At 39.7% G+C, this 19,105-nt stretch overlaps 1 protein-coding gene across 1 annotated transcript in view; it reads right to left on the bottom strand.

Moving 5' to 3' along the window:
* itga8 (integrin, alpha 8) overlaps positions 1-19,105 on the bottom strand; it is a 191,894-nt gene that overhangs the window by 149,862 nt on the left and 22,927 nt on the right. The window contains exon 3 of the mRNA XM_062062941.1: positions 11,286-11,386. Within this exon, the coding sequence (XP_061918925.1) occupies positions 11,286-11,386 (101 nt within the window). The remainder of the gene's footprint in view (positions 1-11,285; positions 11,387-19,105) is intronic.

The raw sequence follows: 19,105 nt of genomic DNA, 5'->3' as shown, positions 1-19,105 counted from the left end.
CTCCCTGGAGCATTTTTAAAAAAGGATTGAAAATGGAAAAAGATGGGGGAAAATACTTATTTTGTTTTAGTATGTTTTTTGTTTGAGGACAACCATGACTACTTATACTTATTTTGTTTTAGTATGTTTTTTGTTTGAGGACAACCATGACTACTTATACTTATTTTGTTTTAGTATGTTTTTTGTTTGAGGACAACCATGACACAAACCTTCCTAATCGTTAGAAAGCCCACTGTTTAATATGTTTGTGTGTATGCTTCACTGATGAGAGTATTTGGTGAACAACGTTTTGTCCTACTAATTTCGGCGGTTCTTGAACTCACCATAGTGTGGACTGTGACGCAACAGTTTGTTTACACGTAAAATCTTCCACTCCTTCTTTGTCTCATTTTGTCCACCAAAGGTTTCATGCTGTGCGTGAATGCACAAAGGTGTGCTTTGTTGATGTTATTGACTTGTTGGAGTGCTAATCAGGCATATTTGGTCAGTGCATGACTGCAAGCTAATCAATGCTAACATGCTATTTAGGCTAGCTGTATGTACATATTGCATCATTATGCCTCATTTGTAGGTATATTTGAGCTAATTTAATATCCTTTACTTTTATCCACTTTGTATATAATTTAGTTTTGCATGTCTCAAGACACATTATCTGTATGTAATATTGGCTGCATTTCAGATAGTTGTTTGTGTGCCATGTTGTTCCAGACCACAGCAAACATTAAAATTTCACCACACCTAGTTAAGTTAAAGTACCAATGATTGTCACACACACACTAGGTGTGGCGAAATCATTCTCTGCATTTGACCCATCACCCTTGATCACCCCCTGGGAGGTGAGCGGAGCAGTGAGCAGCAGCGGTGGCCGCGCCCGGGAATCATTTTTGGTGATTTAACCCCCAATTCCAACCCTTGATGCTGAGTGCCAAGCAGGGAGGTAATGTGTCCCATTTTTATAGTCTTTGGTATGACTCTGCCAGGGTTTGAACTCACAACCTACCGATCTCAGGGCGGACACTCTAACCACTAGGCCAACTTGCCAAAGATTGTAATAAATCTATTAAAAGAAGACGCCTGCCGTTTCCTTTAACTTGGACACACACATCTATACCTTTGGCCATTAAAAGCCAGTAATTATCAGGAGTTATCTCACCTTCTGAGTAGCCTCTGATTTACTAATTGTTTCTAATGTTGTAAAAATGTGTAGAATAAATATTAAATTTCAACATTTCTGTCAACGAAGATTTGCTTCAGCCTGCGACACATAGTCATTTTGATAGTAGGCTATTATAGCTAATATAGTAACTTACGTCATGTGTTGCCTTCATTATAAGACGTATATACTGCTTTTCATTTATTGCGGCTGCAGACAGATTTGTTTTTTGTATTTTTGGTCCAATATGGCTCTTTCAACATTTTGGGTTGCCAACCCCTGCTTTAGAGGGTCTATATTTTTCACAATTACTAATTATCCTGAATAAAAAATGCCCACTCACAGCTATCTCGTACACACTTACACGCTGGGAACGTGTGCACATACACAAAAGCAGTCGAAGAGAATCTACAAACAATTTGCAGTCATGTTGTTGTTATGATAGAACATATTTTTAATGATAGCTAATGTTAGTAGCTAAACATTGCTAAATCGCTAAATCATTAGTAGTTAATGCGTAATTATGTGCTAAAAGCTGGAAGAGGACAGGTTATAATGCTAATTACAATACTTTGGAAAGTTAAAGCCCTTTAGGTATTTGCATAAAGGTTGCAAACAGCCTTTGAATAAGTAATCTTAATTAATCAGCATTTGCAACAATGTATGCCCATTTTCACTGTATTATACGAATAGAAAGATAGATGAGTTGACATACTTGCACATATTTAAAGGCCTACTGAAATGACATTTTTTTATTTAAACGGGGATAGCAGATCCATTCTATGTGTCATACTTGATCATTTCGCGATATTGCCATATTTTTGCTGAAAGGATTTAGTAGAGAACATCGACGATAAAGTTGCAACTTTTGCTCGCTGATAAAAAAAGCCTTGCCTGTACCGGAAGTAGCGTGACGTCACCGGAGGAAGGACTTCTCACAATTCCCCATTGTTTACAATGGAGCAAGAGAGATTCGGACCGAGAAAGCGACGATTACCCCATTTGATTTGAGCGAGGATGAAAGATTTGTGGATGAGGAACGTTAGAGTGAAGGACTAGAATGCAGTGCAAGACATATCTTTTTTCGCGCTGATCGTAACTTAGGTACAAGCTGGCTCATTGGATTCCACACTTTCTCCTTTTTCTATTGTGGATCACGGATTTGTATTTTAAACCACCTCGGATACTATATCCTCTTGAAAATGAGAGTCGAGAACGCGAAATGGACATTCACAGTGACTTTTATCTCCACGACAATACATCAGTGAAGCTGATTAGCTACTGAGCTAACGTGATAGCATCGGGCTTTACTGCATATAGAAACAAAACAAATAAGTCCCTGACTGGAAGGATAGACAGAAGATCAACAATACTACCAAACTCTGGACATGTAACTACACGGTTAATGCTTTCCAGCTCGGCGAAGCTTAATAATGCTGTTGCTAACGACGCCATTGAAGCTAACTTAGCTACGGAACCTCGACAGAGCTATGCTAAAAACATTAGCTCTGCACCTACGCCAGCTCTCATCTGCTCATCACAACCCGTGCTCACCTGCGTTCCAGCGATCGACGGTACGACGAAGGACTTCACCCGATCACCGATGCGGTTGGCGGCCCGGAGACGGAGGAAGTCAAGGTGAGGTCGTTCGGCTAGCGCGTCTGCTATCCTCAAAGTGCTCCTGGTTGTGTTGCTGTAGTCCGCCGCTAATACACCGATCCCACCTACAACTTTCTTATTTGCAGTCTCCATTGTTCATTAAACAAACATCAAAAGATTCACCAACACAGATGTCCAGAATACTGTGGAATTTTGAGATGAAAACAGAGTTTTTTGTAAAGGATTCAATGGGTCCGTATACTTCCGTACCAACCCTTGACGTCACGCGCATACGTCAGCATAAAAAAAAGTTTTCAACCGGAAGTGTGGCGGGAAATTTAAAATTGCACTTTATAAGTTAACCCGGCCGTATTGGCATGTGTTGCAATGTTAAGATTTCATCATTGATATATAAACTATCAGACTGCGTGGTCGGTAGTAGTGGGTTTCAGTAGGCCTTTAACATAGTGTATGTTTATTAACAGGACTTCCCCATACGTGTCACAATGTTTGAGTCACGCAGAATTGCGATATTGTGATATATTGCAATAAAATGAACATTAAAATACAAGTTATACATATTTTTTGACGACAGTAATAATTAATTGGACAATTATTACTGACAAATGACAGTAGTAATTAATTGGACAAAGTGAGTAAAAAAAATATGTAATCCAGATCCATTTCCATGTGTGTGCTGAAAGGGGATCACGTTTCTTGCAATAACTGAAAACATGTTTTGTATTCTAGTTTCTTCAAAATAACCACCCTTTGCTCTGATTACTGCTTTGTACACTCTTGGCATTCTCTCAATGAGCTTCAAGCACACCTGTGAAGTGAAAACCATTTCAGGTGACTACCTCTTGAAGCTCATCGAGAGAATGCCAAGAGTGTGCGAAAAACAAATCAGAGCAAAGGGTGGATGTTTTGAAGAAACTAAAACATAAAACATGTTTCCAGTTATTTCACCTTTTTATAAATACATAACTCCACATGTGTTCATTCATAGTTTTGATGCCTTCAGTGACAATCTACAATGTAAAGAGTCATGAAAATAAAGAAAACACATGAATGAGAAGGTGTGTCCAAACTTTTGGCCTGTACTGTATATATTATGTATATTAGGGGTATACTAATTCATTTTAACGATTCGATTTTTGTGGTTGCCGATTCGATTCAGAGAAAACATTTTTTAGAACGATACGATACGAAACAATTTGGTGAGTTGAGATCGATTCAGTAACTTTTTAGCAAAAAAATAAATACAAAATTAAGCAGTGTGACTGTGAAATAAATACTGGATACAAGACAATGCAGATGAAGTTTCCTATATTCCTGTTATTTCTTGTAAGGGATTTATGTATAAATGAACTATGGATACAAACAAGCAAGTAAACAACAGTTAATGACCAATGCATTCACATCTTATTTGAATAAAGTGCAACCAACACTTCAGGTTGAAGTAACAAGAGGAAACATTGAAGCAATTTTCAATAAAAGTACAGTAACTAACATTTAACAGTCGTTTTACCTTATAAATAAAATTCCCCTATCTGGCCATACAGACTCTGTTCTCCTCCCTGGCGTCGCCAATGAAAGACAGTGCCCCATGTACAAACCCCGTTTCCATATGAGTTGGGAAATTGTGTTAGATGTAAATATAAACGGAATACAATGATTTGCAAATCCTTTTCAACCCATATTCAATTGAATGCACTACAAAGACAAGATATTTGATGTTCAAACTCATAAACTTTATTTTTTTTTTGCAAATAATAATTAACTTAGTATTTCATTGCTGCAACACATGCCAAAGTAGTTGGGAAAGGGCATGTTCACCACTGTGTTACATGGCCTTTCCTTTTAACAACACTCGTAAACGTTTGGGAACTGAGGAGACACATTTTTTAAGCTTCTCAGGTGGAATTCTTTCCCATTCTTGCTTGATGTACAGCTTAAGTTGTTCAACAGTCCGGGGGTCTCCGTTGTGGTATTTTAGGCTTCATAATGCGCCACACATTTTCAATGGGAGACAGGTCTGGACTACAGGCAGGCCAGTCTAGTACCCGCACTCTTTTACTATGAAGCCACACTTTAGTAACACGTGGCTTGGCATTGTCTTGCTGAAATAAGCAGGGGCGTCCATGGTAACGTTGCTTGGATGGCAACATATGTTGCTCCAAAACCTGTATGTACCTTTCAGCATTAATGGCGCCTTCACATATGTGTAAGTTACCCATGTCTTGGGCACTAATACACCCCATACCATCACAGATGCTGGCTTTTCAACCTTGCGCCTATAACAATCCGGATGGTTCTTTTCCTCTTTGGTCCGGAGGACACGACGTCCACAGTTTCCAAAAACAATTTGAAATGTGGACTCGCCAGACCACAGAACACTTTTCCACTTTGTATCAGTCCATCTTAGATGAGCTCAGGCCCAGCGAAGCTGATGGCGTTTCTGGGTGTTGTTGATAAACGGTTTTCGCCTTGCATAGGAGAGTTTTAACTTGCACTTACAGATGTAGCGACCAACTGTAGTTACTGACAGTGGGTTTCTGAAGTGTTCCTGAGCCCATGTGGTGATATCCTTTACACAATGATGTCGCTTGTTGATGCAGTACAGCCTGAGGGATCGAAGGTCACGGGCTTAGCTGCTTACGTGCAGTGATTTCTCCAGATTCTCTGAACCCTTTGATGATATTACGGACCGTAGATGGTGAAATCCCTAAATTCCTTGCAATAGCTGGTTGAGAAAGGTTTTTCTTAAACTGTTCAACAATTTGCTCACGCGTTTGTTGACAAAGTGGTGACCCCCGCCTTTTCCTCAACTTTATCAGTATTTATTGCCACCTTTCCCAACTTCTTTGTCACGTGTTGCTGGCATCAAATTCTAAAGTTAATGATTATTTGCAAAAAAAAATAAGTTTATCAGTTTGAACATCAAATATGTTGCCTTTGTAGCATATTCAACTGAATATGGGTTGAAAATGATTTGCAAATCATTGTATTCCGTTTATATTTACATCTAACACAATTTCCCAACTCATATGGAAACGTGGTTTGTATACCCCCTCATCTCTCAACCTCTCGTCCCTCGCTTCATAATTTCCATAGCCTCCTTCAGCAATCTCTTCTATTTGTTTATTTCTTATTAAATGACTTCTCCTTGTGTTCCATCAATCGTTAAACCCCTAATGTATATGTATATATTATATTGTACAGCAATATTCTGCCTTGTTGATATGTTTTACCACCCATACTACACACCATATACAGCGGTTCTCAAATAGTGGGGCGGGACCTCATGGGGTGCGATACTGCTTTATTAGTATCGTGCTTCAAATTCCACTTTGAAATGCTGTGCACTGCACAATGTGCTCATTGTAGCCATTAACCCATTTTAGTTAAATCCCAAAAAATCTGCACTAAATTTATTAGGGCCCGAGCAGCAGCATGCAGAGCAGGGGTGTCAAAGTCAAATGGACGGAGGGCCAAATAAAAAATTTAGCTACAAGCCGAGGGCCGGACTGTTCGAATGTTCATTGAAAAATTTTTAAATGACGCATATAGTCTAGTGAACCTAATTGAACCTACTGAAAACCTAACAAATATATTCCAATATGATCAGATAAATAAAGCAATATTTTCTTATGGCTCTGTCAGTAATCTTTAATTTTCAACAGACACAAAAGACAAATTTCCTTTATATAAAAATCCCCATAACATGAACATTAAATGAAAGAAACCGGTATTCAAGGCACCATCAGTAACCTATATTTTCTATTTTAGCAAAAGTGGGCTAAATTTACTTCAAAGAAAAAACAATAATAGCAATTTTCTATCATCCACTCAACTGAAATATTTTTAAAATATAATTAAATTGAAATACAATAAAATAAAGTGCAAAAATCTATAAATCAAAAACAACACTTTGTTTAAGGAGAAGTAACATGCAGTGAAAACAAATATTAAACTTTAACTTTTAAACTTGAATTGAGTAAAAACTCTAAATATGTGATTGCACAGTAATGTTCACATTAAACCCCCCTCCTCCCTCCGTGGGAGGGAGGCGAGTTGGGTGCCCGAAACCCCCCGCTGGTTTCGGCCCGCCCCTTGGCGCGCGTGGCACGGCGGGCTCCGCGACCCGACGGCTGGCCCTCGTGGCTTGACGGCGGGCGCGTCCCGACGGGCCGCACGTAGGGGTCAAACGCAGAAGTCTCAGGGCCTCGTGGTGAGGGGGTGGCCTGCGGGTTTCGGCCCGCTTGACCCCCCCGCTCCGCTTGGCGCGCGCGGCACATGACGGGTTCCGCCACCGACGCTCGGGCTGCAGCCCGACGGTGGTGCGGGCCCGGCGGTGACGCGCGGTTTGGGGAAACAAAGCAGAAGTCTCAGGGCCTCGGGGCCGGGTTTCGGCCCGCCCCCTTGGCGCGCGTGGCACGGCGGGCTCCGCGACTGACGGCCGGGCTGCAGCCCTTCGGCCGGCAGGCGCGTCCCGGCGGGCCGCTCGCCCCCTTTCGGAACCTTGGACCGGCATCCGCTTGGTGCGTGTAAAAGATCTGCGGTCTAAAAAAAAAAAAAAAAAAAAAAAAAAAAAGATCTGCGGTCTGCGGGCCGGTTCTAATAATAAATCAAGATCATCCCAAGGGCCGTAAAAAACCTTCTCGCGGGCCGGATATGGCCCGCGGGCCTTGACTCTGACATATGTGATGCAGAGCATCGCAAGGGCCCAAACTTCTTAACACATGCACCAATCTTTCTGAAATGTTTCATGGTTGGTCGGGTGTTGGCTGGGACTCAACTGCTTGACAACTGTGGCGCCATTATCAGCCCCTGGTGGTGAAAAACTATAACACTAATAACTTCCATATACATGCTCCGATCTTTTTGATGGTGGGTCGGAGTATTGGGTGGGATGCAACTGCATTACGGAAGTGGTGCCAACACTGGCCCTTTGAGGTGGAAGCATATAACAGTCATAATTTTCTCACACATGCTCCAATCTCTCTGAAATTTTTGATGGTCAGTCGACGACTGCTGCGCGATTATCGCCCCCTTGTGGTCATAACAGTCATAACTTATTTACACATGCTGCGGTATTCCCAAATTTTTTATGGTGAATTACAGTATTGGTGTGATGCCACGGCAGCATTGTAGTGGCGGCAATATCGCCCCCTTGTGGTGTAAAAATACAATAGTCATAACTTCCTTTCAAATCCTCCGATCTTCCTGAAATTTTTGGTGGTGGGTCAGGGCTTTAGGAAAGATGTTACCGCAAGGGTCTCGCGTTAACCCCACGGTGCAACGGGGGCCCGTTTAACACTGCTTGCAGCTTTAATTTTTGATTTTGTACTTTAAAGGCCTACTGAAACCCACTACTACCGACCACGCAGTCTGATAGTTTATATATCAATGATGAAATCTTAACATTATAACACATGCCAATATGGCCGGGTTAACTTATAAAGTGACATTTTAAATTTGCCGCTAAACTTCCGGTTCGAAACGCCTCTGAGGATGACGTATGCGCGTGACGTAGACCGGCGAACACGGGTATGCCTTCCACATTGAAGCCAATACGAAAAAGCTCTGTTTTCATTTCATAATTCCACAGTATTCTGGACATCTGTGTTCGTGAATCTGTTTCAAACATGTTCATTGCATTATGGAGAAGGAAGCCGAGCAAGCAAAGAAGAAAGTTGTCGGTGCGAAATGGACGTATTTTTCGAACGTAGTCAGCCACAACAGTACACAGCCGGCGCGTCTTTGTTTACATTCCCGAAAGATGCAGTCAAGATGGAAGAACTCGGATAACAGAGACTCTAACCAGGAGGACTTTTGACTTGATACACAGACGCCTGTAGAGAACTGGGACAACACAGACTCTTACCAGGATTACTTTGATTTGGATGACAAAGACGCAGACGTGCTACTGTGAGTATGCAGCTTTGGCTTCTAAACATTTGTTCGCTTGACCGTATGTGCGCAACTTTTTTTTGCGTATGTACGTAACTTTTTTAAAATATATAAGCTTTATGAACCTTGGGTTAGGTGAACGGTCTTTTGGGCTGAGTGATTGTGTGTGTTGATCAGGTGTTTGAATTGTATTGGCGTGTTCTATGGAGCTAGGAGCTAGCATAGGAGCTAGGAGCTAGCATAACACGTACCGTACCGTACGTGCGCGTCACATACGTAACTTTTTAAAAATATATAAGCTTTATGAACCTTGGGTTAGGTGAACGGTCTTTTGGGCTGAGTGATTGTGTGTGTTGATCAGGTGTTTGAATTGTATTGGCGTGTCCTATGGAGCTAGGAGCTAGCATAGGAGCTAGGAGCTAGCATAACACGTACTGTACCGTACGTGCGCGTCACGTACGTAACTTTTTAAAAATATATAAGCTTTATGAACCTTGGGTTAGGTGAACGGTCTTTTGGGCTGAGTGATTGTGTGTGTTGATCAGGTGTTTGAATTGTATTGGCGTGTTCTATGGAGCTAGGAGCTAGCAGAGGAGCTAGGAGCTAGCATAACAAACACGCAGGTGTTTTAATGCAGGATTAATTTGTGGCATGTTAATTATAAGCCTGGTTGTGTTGTGGCTAATAGAGTATATATATGTCTTGTGTTTATTTACTGTTGTAGTCATTCCCAGCTGAATATCAGGTCACCCCCGGCTCTCACAGCATCTTCCCTATCTGAATAGCTTCAACTCCCCACTAGTCCTTCACTTGCACTTTACTCATCCACAAATCTTTCATCCTCGCTCAAATTAATGGGGAAATTGTCGCTTTCTCGGTCCGAATCTCTCTCACTTCATGCGGCCATCATTGTAAACAATAGGGAACTTTGCGTATATGTTCAACTGACTACGTCACGCTACTTCCGGTAGGGGCAAGCCTTTTTTTTATCAGATACCAAAAGTTGCAATCTTTATCGTCGTTGTTCTATACTAAATCCTTTCAGCAAAAATATGGCAATATCGCGAAAAGATCAAGTATGACACATAGAATAGATCTGCTATCCCCGTTTAAATAAAAAAAATTCATTTCAGTAGGCCTTTAAGGTGTTTATATACTGTGCTCCTGAGTTAACATTGCTTATGAATTTTACTTAATTATTGTTTACTGAGTTTATTTATTTTCATTTTCCAGTATGAAATTGTTCAAGTCAGTCACATTTTTTTTATAGTTTGAATGAGGATTTAATTATTTTTTGAATTTCAGGCAAATTGATGCAGTTCAAATATTTTCTGATACAGACTAAAAAACAATATTAATATATATAATATATACTTTGTTATAAGTTTATATATATATATATATATATATATTTATTTATTTTTATATTTTTCTTCAATGTAATAAGAATACAATGTTATGCAGCGGTGTACTTATAACAATTTTATAGACAAATGATACTATTTATTAGGGCTGTGAATCTTTGGGCACCACATGATTCGAATAAATTCGATTCAATCAATCAATCAATCAATCAATGTTTATTTATATAGCCCTAAATCACAAGTGTCTCAAAGGGCTGTACAAGCCACAACGACATCCTCGGTACAGAGCCCACATACGGGCAAGGAAAACTCACCCTAGTGGGACGTCAATGTGAATGACTATGAGAAACCTTGGAGAGGACCGCATATGTGGGTAACCCCACCCTCTAGGGGAGACCGAAAGCAATGGATGTCGAGTGGGTCTGACATAATATTGTGAAAGTCCAACACATCAGCGAAAGTCCAGTCCATAGTAGGGCCAGCAGGAACCATCCCGAGCGGAGACGGGTCAGCAGCGTAGAGATGTCCCCATCCGATGCACAGGCTAGCGGTCCACCCCGGGTTGGGAGCAGAGTAGAGATTCATGGGGGTAACGATTCCTTTCAGAACCGATTTTCGATTCAAAATCAATAATATTTTTTATATAATTGTGTGCTAGTTCTATGATTAACTACATTCCTCCATAAAATATATAAACAGCTTTAATAAATGTCTATATTCCCTAAAAGAAAACTGTTTAAAAAAAAAAATAATTCTACCTAAACATTTACTAAAGTGGCTGGATAGGACAGATTTTTAGTGTGCAAAACAGATAATCAGTGAGAAGCACTGATATACTGTAGTATAATAACGTTTGGGACTTAAGTCATGTTTTCTGTTGTGTAATATTTTGTCAGGCTCCATTTCCTGTTTTGGACCGTTAATCAAATGTGTATGGATAGTAATCAGCACTTTTTAAGTTGCGCTGTAGTGTTTGCTCATCATTCAATCTTTGCACATGTTTTTGCTATGCAACGTGTGTTCACGACCATGTTGTCGTTGCCTTTCTGGATTGTTTGGACTTAAACTTTTGCTGGACGCTTCCTGTAGCATTCCGTAAGTTACACGTTCTTTTGGTGAGTCTACACCAGGCGCCAACCGTGCTTTAAAGAATTGCATTAATGATATAAAAACAAAAAAATTATATTAATACATCAACATGCACTGACTAAATAAGGTTTAAAATATAGTCAAACAGATGAATGATTGCTCACCACAACTTTGCCTTTGTGTGTCCTGACTGATGCTCCAAACCACTGGTGGGCCTTAAACTCCAAAGGCTCCCTGCTGCCGTTTATCTTCACCATGCGGTTATCTGGAGGGAAGCATGTGACCACAGAATCAGCAAAAAGAGGAATAAAAATGACAATGCGTTGTCTTTGGCATTGCTTGGAGTCTGACAGGATGGAAAGCATTTGACCTTGAAAAAAAACCAGTCAATAACAAACATCAAAACACCATTTGCTTCCCATAGACAGACATTTGTCAGGATATTGTTTTTAATAGCACAAGCTGGTCCCATAAAATATAACAGCCCTATAAAGACTTATCCACAAACAGATACATTACAAAGATCTCCTTGTTGGTCCAATTAGATTGTGTTAGAATTTATGTGTAAGTATTGTATTTCCCAATGTTATAGCTGCATGTGTCTTTAAAATGTTCTTTAATACGTGTTCACACACATATGTGCACTTGTTGGGCTCCAAAGAATGACTGAATAGGGTGAGAGGTAGGGCTTGGAGATTAAACGATACCAATATATATCGCGATGGACACGCAATCGATATCCATAAAAAAATGCGTTCAATAAAACATTTGGTATTTCTTTGCAGCGGAAGCTGCAAAGCAAGGTTGGTTGCATGAACAAAGGCACTCGCCCTCTGGTAACTGAGCAACGGAGGAAGTGATCACTGATCAGTGGGAATCACATGCTCACAGCCAATCAGGGAACAGTATTAACTGTCATGTTTGGTGGCGCCATCTTGTTGTCTCGCGGTTGATTCTTAGCATGGAGTGAGAAGAGAAAGTAAAAATGAGTGCTGCAGAGAGCAAATAAATTGTGGATAAAACAGTAGAAATCTCCTCGACAGTATGGATTTTTTTTAAATGGACCGTAGTCAGACCAATTTCTGAAAAAAAATTGGAGAAAATACAATGACCTGGATGAATGAGAACATCCATACATACGAAGAAAATCCATGATGATTGGTTGGTGTTCGTATGATGAGTCACAATTGGCTAAGGTTAGGGTGAAACATCACATACTGGCCAATCAGAGGCAAGATAAGGCGGGGTCATCGAAACTAGTAAGCAAAATCGTAACAGTCAAGCACTCACGTCTTATGACAACGAGAGAGTTGGAGACAGAGGGACGCTTCAAGCTGACAACTCAAAAAATTTAAAAAACTACTTGAAAATGGCAGAGGAATTACTTCCTGCAGATTAGATTTTTTCTTTAGTGATGAAGTTGACGTGCAGGAAACTCACAATAATGCGTGTCCTTGGCCATATTTAGACAAAAACAATGCCCAAAACATTAGTTTTTAGTTGTTTGCTCTGTAAACCAAAATCATAACTGCTCTCTTCATCTAAGACAGGGGTCGGCAACCCAAAATGTTGAAAGAGCCTTATTGGACCAAAAATACAAAAACAAATCTGTCTGGAGCCGCAAAAAATTAAAAGCCATATTACATACAGATAGTGTGTCATGAGATATAAATTGAATTAAGAGGACTTAAAGGAAACTAAATGAGCTCAAATATAACTACAAATGAGGCATATTGATGCAATATGTACATATAGCTAGCCTAAATAGCATCTTAGCATCGATTAGCTTGCAGTCATGCAGTGACCAAATATGCCCGATTAGCACTCCACACAAGTCAATAACATCAACAAAACTCACCTTTGTGCATTAATGCACAACCTTAAAAGTTTGGTGGACAAAATGAGACAGAAAAAGAAGTGGCATAAAACACGTCCTAGAAAGTCAAAGAAAGTTATACATGTAAACAAACTACGGTGAGTTGAAGGACCGCCAAAATTAGTAGGACAAAACGGCGCTCGCCAAATACTCGAATCAGTGAAGCATGTTTAATATAAACAGTGTTCTTTATAACAATTAGCAATTAGGGAGGTTTGTGTCATGTTTGTCCTCGTACAGAAACCATATTAAAACAAAAAATATATTTCTTTGCCCTCATTTTTTTCCATTTTTCATAAATTTTTGAAAAAGCTCCAGAGAGCCACTAGGGCGGCGCTAAAGAGCCGCATGCGGCTCTAGAGCCGCGGGTTGCCGACCCCTGATCTAAGACGTCCAACACAAATTTAAGAACACACATTAAGGTGAGTTGAGTTCATGAAAAGTTTTACTGCACATAACCAATAACAACGGTTCCCAAACAACACACAAGTCATTGTTTTGTTTTTTGTCAAGATATAGGTAGATGCTGTTTTTTTTTACTGTAGGTAGAGAAAATGAATGACATCATAGGGGTGGGCCAAAGAAAAGACAAACCAAAAAAATACATACAGGGGTGTGCGGGGACCCCTCGAGGTAGTTGTAGGGCAGTGGTTCTCAAATGGGGGTACGCGTACCCCTGGGGGTACTTGAAGGTATGCCAAGGGGTACGTGAGATTTTTAAAAAATGTCTGTCAAAAAGAACTGTGAAAAGAAATGCAACAATGCAATATTCAGTGTTGACAGCTAGATTTGTTGTGGACATGTTCCATAAATATTGATGTTAAAGATTTCTTTTTTTGTGAAGAAATATTTCGAATTAAGTTCATGAATCCAGATGGATCTCTATTACAATCCCCAAAGAGGGCACTTTAAGTTGATGATTACTTCTATGTGTAGAAATCTTTATTTATAATTGAATCACTTGTTTATTTTTTAACAAGTTTTTAGTTATTTTTATATCTTTTTTTCCAAAAAGTTCAAGAAAGACCACAACAAATGAGCAATATTTTGCACTGTTATACAATTTAATAAATCAGAAACTGATGACATAGTGCTGTATTTTACTTCTTTATCTCTTTTTTTCAACCAAAAATGCTTTGCTCTGATTAGGGGGTACTTGAATTTAAAAAATGTTCACAGGCGGTACATCACTGAAAAAAGGTTGAGAACCGCTGTTGTAGGGTGTCCCCAGCTAAATGACAGATAGTTAATAGTAATGGACCCTTATTGGGTTCGTTTGTACACTCTCAGTTACATTAGCATTGATATTATACATGTGGACCCATAGATAGAAATGTCCTTAAATGTAGCTTTGATGTAGCAAGCTACTTTTGCCGTGTAGCTTGTAGTGCAGCTTGATACAATTCTCCAGGGATAGCTTCTCCTGTAGCTTAGCTACATTTATTCAAGAGTAACTTGTAGCTTAACTTACTACATTTTCCAAGTACTGTATTTTTCGGAGTATAAGTCGCAGTTTTTTTCATAGTTTTCATAGGGTGCGACTTATACTCAGGAGCGACTTATGTGTGAAATTATTAACACATTACCGTCCATCCATCCATCCATTTTTTACCGCTTATTCCCTTCGGGGTAGCGGGGGGCGCTGGAGCCTATCTCAGCTACAATCGGGCGGAAGGCGGGGTACACCCTGGACAAGTCGCCATCTCACCGTAAAATATCAAATAATATTATTTAGTTCATTCACGTAAGAGACTAGACGTATAAGATTTCATGGGATTTAGCGATTAGGAGTGACAGATTGTTTTGTAAACGTATAGCATGTTCTATATGTTGTAGTTATTTGAATGACTCTTACCATAATATGTTAAGTTAACATACCAGGCACGTTCTCAGTTGGTTATTTATGCATCATATAACGTACACTTATTCAGCCTGTTGTTCACTATTCTTTATTTACTTTAAATTGCCTTTCAAATGTCTAGTCTTGGTGTTGGGTTTTATCAAATACATTTCCCAAAAAAATGCGACTTATACTCCAGTTATATATGTTTTTTTCCTTCTTTATTGTGCATTTTCGGCAGGTGCGTCTTATACTCTGGTGCGACTTATACTCCGAAAAATGCGGTAGCTTGACCATCACTGACCAATGTGGTCTGTAAATTATGCAAGGCGCTCGACCCCACCAAGCCCGGTAAAACCACACCACCTTCCTGGCACTAAATCTACAGAAAATAGTTCTTGTCAGGTTTCTCCATTTTTACATGTTCATACTTTGCACTATTTTGTTACACTTTATTAAGCATTTTCCTTATTTTTGCACCTTCATTTTAAGAGGTTGTTTTTAAAGTGTTTAATTTAAATTAACATTTTGTTTACATTGATTGTTGAGTGGTCTCTCTTTGTCCTTATTTTTCATTGGTCATAAAAAAAGAGAAATGAACAATATCGACCGATATACACACTTACATTGTGATACAGTTTTCAGCCATATGGCCCAACCCTAGTGAGACCATTAATTTATTTTTGATTTGAAATATTTGACAACCTTACTTTTTGAGACTGAACCAACAGTGCCTGTGCTGGTAGCTGCCAAATAGTGCACTCAATTATGCTTCAATTACTTCAAGATGCTATTAATCAGTTATGTTCAACCACAGTTTGTTAGACCTTCCACATAATGATTTGTTGTTATCATTGTGATGCTTCAGTCATGTCTTTTGGGAGCGGTAAGATATCCAAAATCTCACCAAATTTAGTATGAGCGTGCATCCTGATTACATATTTATGGGGTTTGAAAACGACACCTCCAAATGTAACTAATAATGACCCCCAGAAGTTAAAAAATATATAAAATAGCCCACAACATTAACTCATTCGGTCAGCATAAAATCAAGCAGGAACATACTGTACATCAAGACAGGTTTTATGATGAAGTCTAAATAATCTATGTCTCAAACTAAAAGAAAATGGACATTTTGGTGGGAAGTGACCATTTTATGGGGGATTGATCGGTAATTGATCAAGGTTTCTATTTCCACAGGTCGTACTTCAGTCAACTCCTGTTTGGTTGATTTCAAATTCATACATGAAATATTAGAGAAACGGAACATCGTCAATTAAAACGTTTGCATTTTCGGCACAGGTGGTAGGCAAAGATTGGCTTTGGAGAATCACCCTGTCGTAAAACGCAATAAGAAAACTTGACCTGAACACAAACAGGTGTTTCCCTTCAACTGATGGAAATTTCGCTCAGAATATGGGATGTGCCAATCAATCGGCCACCGATCAGTATCAGTCGATTTTTGTGAAAATGTACATGACCACATCACCATTGTCGATTAATGCCCTTTAATGCCGCACAATGTCAATCCTCTCTGGCGGACGTTTTTTTTTATTTTAAGTTCCTCGACTGACAAACTAGCACCTAGTTACGTGTCTCCATACACTGTGTGAAGCCACTCCCCAAAACTACTATTACATCAATTATGGCAAATGGCTAACCTCCTCCAACCTCCGAGGACAAAGCTACGAACAATGGGAGACCGGGCTTTCTGCTCCGCCGCTCCCAATCTGTGGAACGTTCTCCCTGACCACCTGAGGGCACCACAGACTGTGGATGCTTTTAAAAAAGGCTTAAAAGCCCATCTTTTTAAAAAACCCTTTTTTTAGATATAGCTATTTGGCTGTTCTAGTTTTTATTTTTTTAAATTTATTTATTATCTCTAGCTATAGCTATTTGACTGTTCTAGTTTTTGTTTTTATTTATTTCTTTATCATCTTTTTTATTTATTTTATTATTATTATTTTTTAATACACTGTAGCACTTTGAGATTGTTTACTCAATATAAAGTGCTTTTTTTACAAATAAAATCTATTATTATTATTATTATTAAATAAAACACATTTCTTTGTATCTTAAGTAGTAGTATCACTGGAGGACGAGGCTAAATATGTTACACACCAGGAGCAGGCATGCTAATAGCTAAGCTAACCGCTGAGCTAGCTTGAAACAACACAAAGAAATAAAGTTTAAGAAGTAAAGATGGCACCGCGTGACAACAGAATGTAACTGCAGTAATTAACAGTACTGGTAAATTAACAAGTAGATTGATAAGGGTAAATTACAACAACTGTCGGTGTGTTAGCATTGTCACAGTCAGTACATGACATGGAAGAGGTGATCGGATCCATAAATGGGTGGTGTCGATAAATCCTTTTTTAAAATGTTTTTATTAGCATTTACAAGCTCAGGGAATACTTTCCTTGAGACAGGAGGACTTTGAGGGCAAAAAACAAATAATTTAAAGAAGGAAAAGATAGAAGGTAGTTTTTGATTTTGTTGAGTTATTGTGCACTATTGCTTTTTGTACTTTGTTTTGCTCAAACAGGTACAAGCTTAAGTGATGTTTTGATATTTTTACACTGTCAATATCACTTACCATAAATAAAGTGAACAAATTACAATTAATACATGTGACTGGTATAGTGTTGTCCCTAAACCAAAATACCATGTTCTATCTACACTTCTGTTAAAATGTAATAATCACTTATTCTTCTGTTGTTTGGATACTTTACATTAGTTTTGGATGATACCACAAATTTAGGTATCAATCCGATACCAAGTCGTTACAGGATCATACATTGGTCATATTCAAAGTCCTCATGTGTGCAGGGACATATTACCTGAGTTTATAAACATAATATAAATTTAAAAAAAACGAAAGAAGATTTTGTGATGCTGAAAGATATCGATGTAATCATAGTAGTATCGACTAAATACGCTCCTGTACTTGGTATCATCACAGTGGATGTCAGGTGTAGATCCCATGGCATTTGTTTACATTCATGAACTGCGTCATTAGCGGTGACGCCGGTGATCTACGGTGTGTAGTGAAGAATATTTTGTTATTCCTCGTCCTGCAGGGATGATACTCGTAAGTAACTTACTTTATTTGTCGCCATGGAGACACGGATTAGGGATTTAGAAGTAGCTAAAACACTGCCGACGGACTGTAGCCGCTAGCTAGCTAGCTATGTCTTAAAGCACCTCTTCCTGGGGGCGTTTCAGTGTTATAACTTCACCTTTATCCTTAGTTTTTAAGCCAAAATGCGTCCATTCTCCCTTTTCGGTCTACACACTGTGTCTGCTTGTAAGTACTCTGTGATTGTGCGCTGCCGAACATGCTCGTCTGCTCGTAAACCAGCATGACATGACGTGACAACGACGGGGGGTGGGGGACCGGTACTTTTTAGAGGCGGTATAGTACCGAATATGATTCATTAGTATCGCGGTACTATACTAATCCCGGTATACCGTACAACCCTAGACTGGTATGAGTATCAGCTGATATCTCACTCATAGATGATTGGCATCTGAATCGAAAGCATACAACCCAGATTGTAACATCCCTTCTCAGAACATTAGTATGATGTGGAAGAACCCCATTATAGAACGGCCTGACGTCTGAGACCTCACATTTGGACTAACATTCACACGGCCACATTCCAACCCATCCATTCATTTTCTACCGCTTGTCCCTCTCAGGGTCGCGGGTGTGGCTGGAGTCTATCCCAGCTGCATTCAGGTGGTCTGTGTTGGCCCTCATCACAGGGCCAACAGACAGACAGACAACATTCACACACTAGGGCCAATTTAGTGTTGCCAATCAGCCTATCCCCAGGTGCATGTCTTTGGAGGTGGGAGGAAGCCGGAGGAAACCCACGCAGTCAAGGGGAAAACATGCAAAGGACCTTCTTATTGTGAGACTCACGCACTAACCCCTGTGCCACAGTGCTGCCACATTCTAACATCCTTCCTGATGTTTACCTTTCAATGGCGAGTCCCAATACTACAGTGTATACTACCACAGTGTGTAAATCCATCACTTCATCAGCTTTAATCCACATTCCTCCACTAAAGATGCTGACATGACATGACGATTCTGCCTTTTTTCAGCACTCCCATGTGAGCCCGCAGGTACGTGCACGTAATCAGGCGCATGTGAAAATGACGTGCGGATAATAACCAGCAAGACATGTACACGCACACAGATGTTCACCACTGCTTGGTTCCTCTGTACATGTGTGCTACCTTCCTCTGTCAATTAA

The sequence above is a fragment of the Entelurus aequoreus genome, linkage group LG11 (assembly GCF_033978785.1).
Source record: "Entelurus aequoreus isolate RoL-2023_Sb linkage group LG11, RoL_Eaeq_v1.1, whole genome shotgun sequence".
Taxonomy (NCBI): Eukaryota; Metazoa; Chordata; class Actinopteri; order Syngnathiformes; family Syngnathidae; genus Entelurus; species Entelurus aequoreus.
Note: the sequence above shows the minus strand (reverse complement) of the source record. Positions and strands in the feature narration are given on the sequence as shown.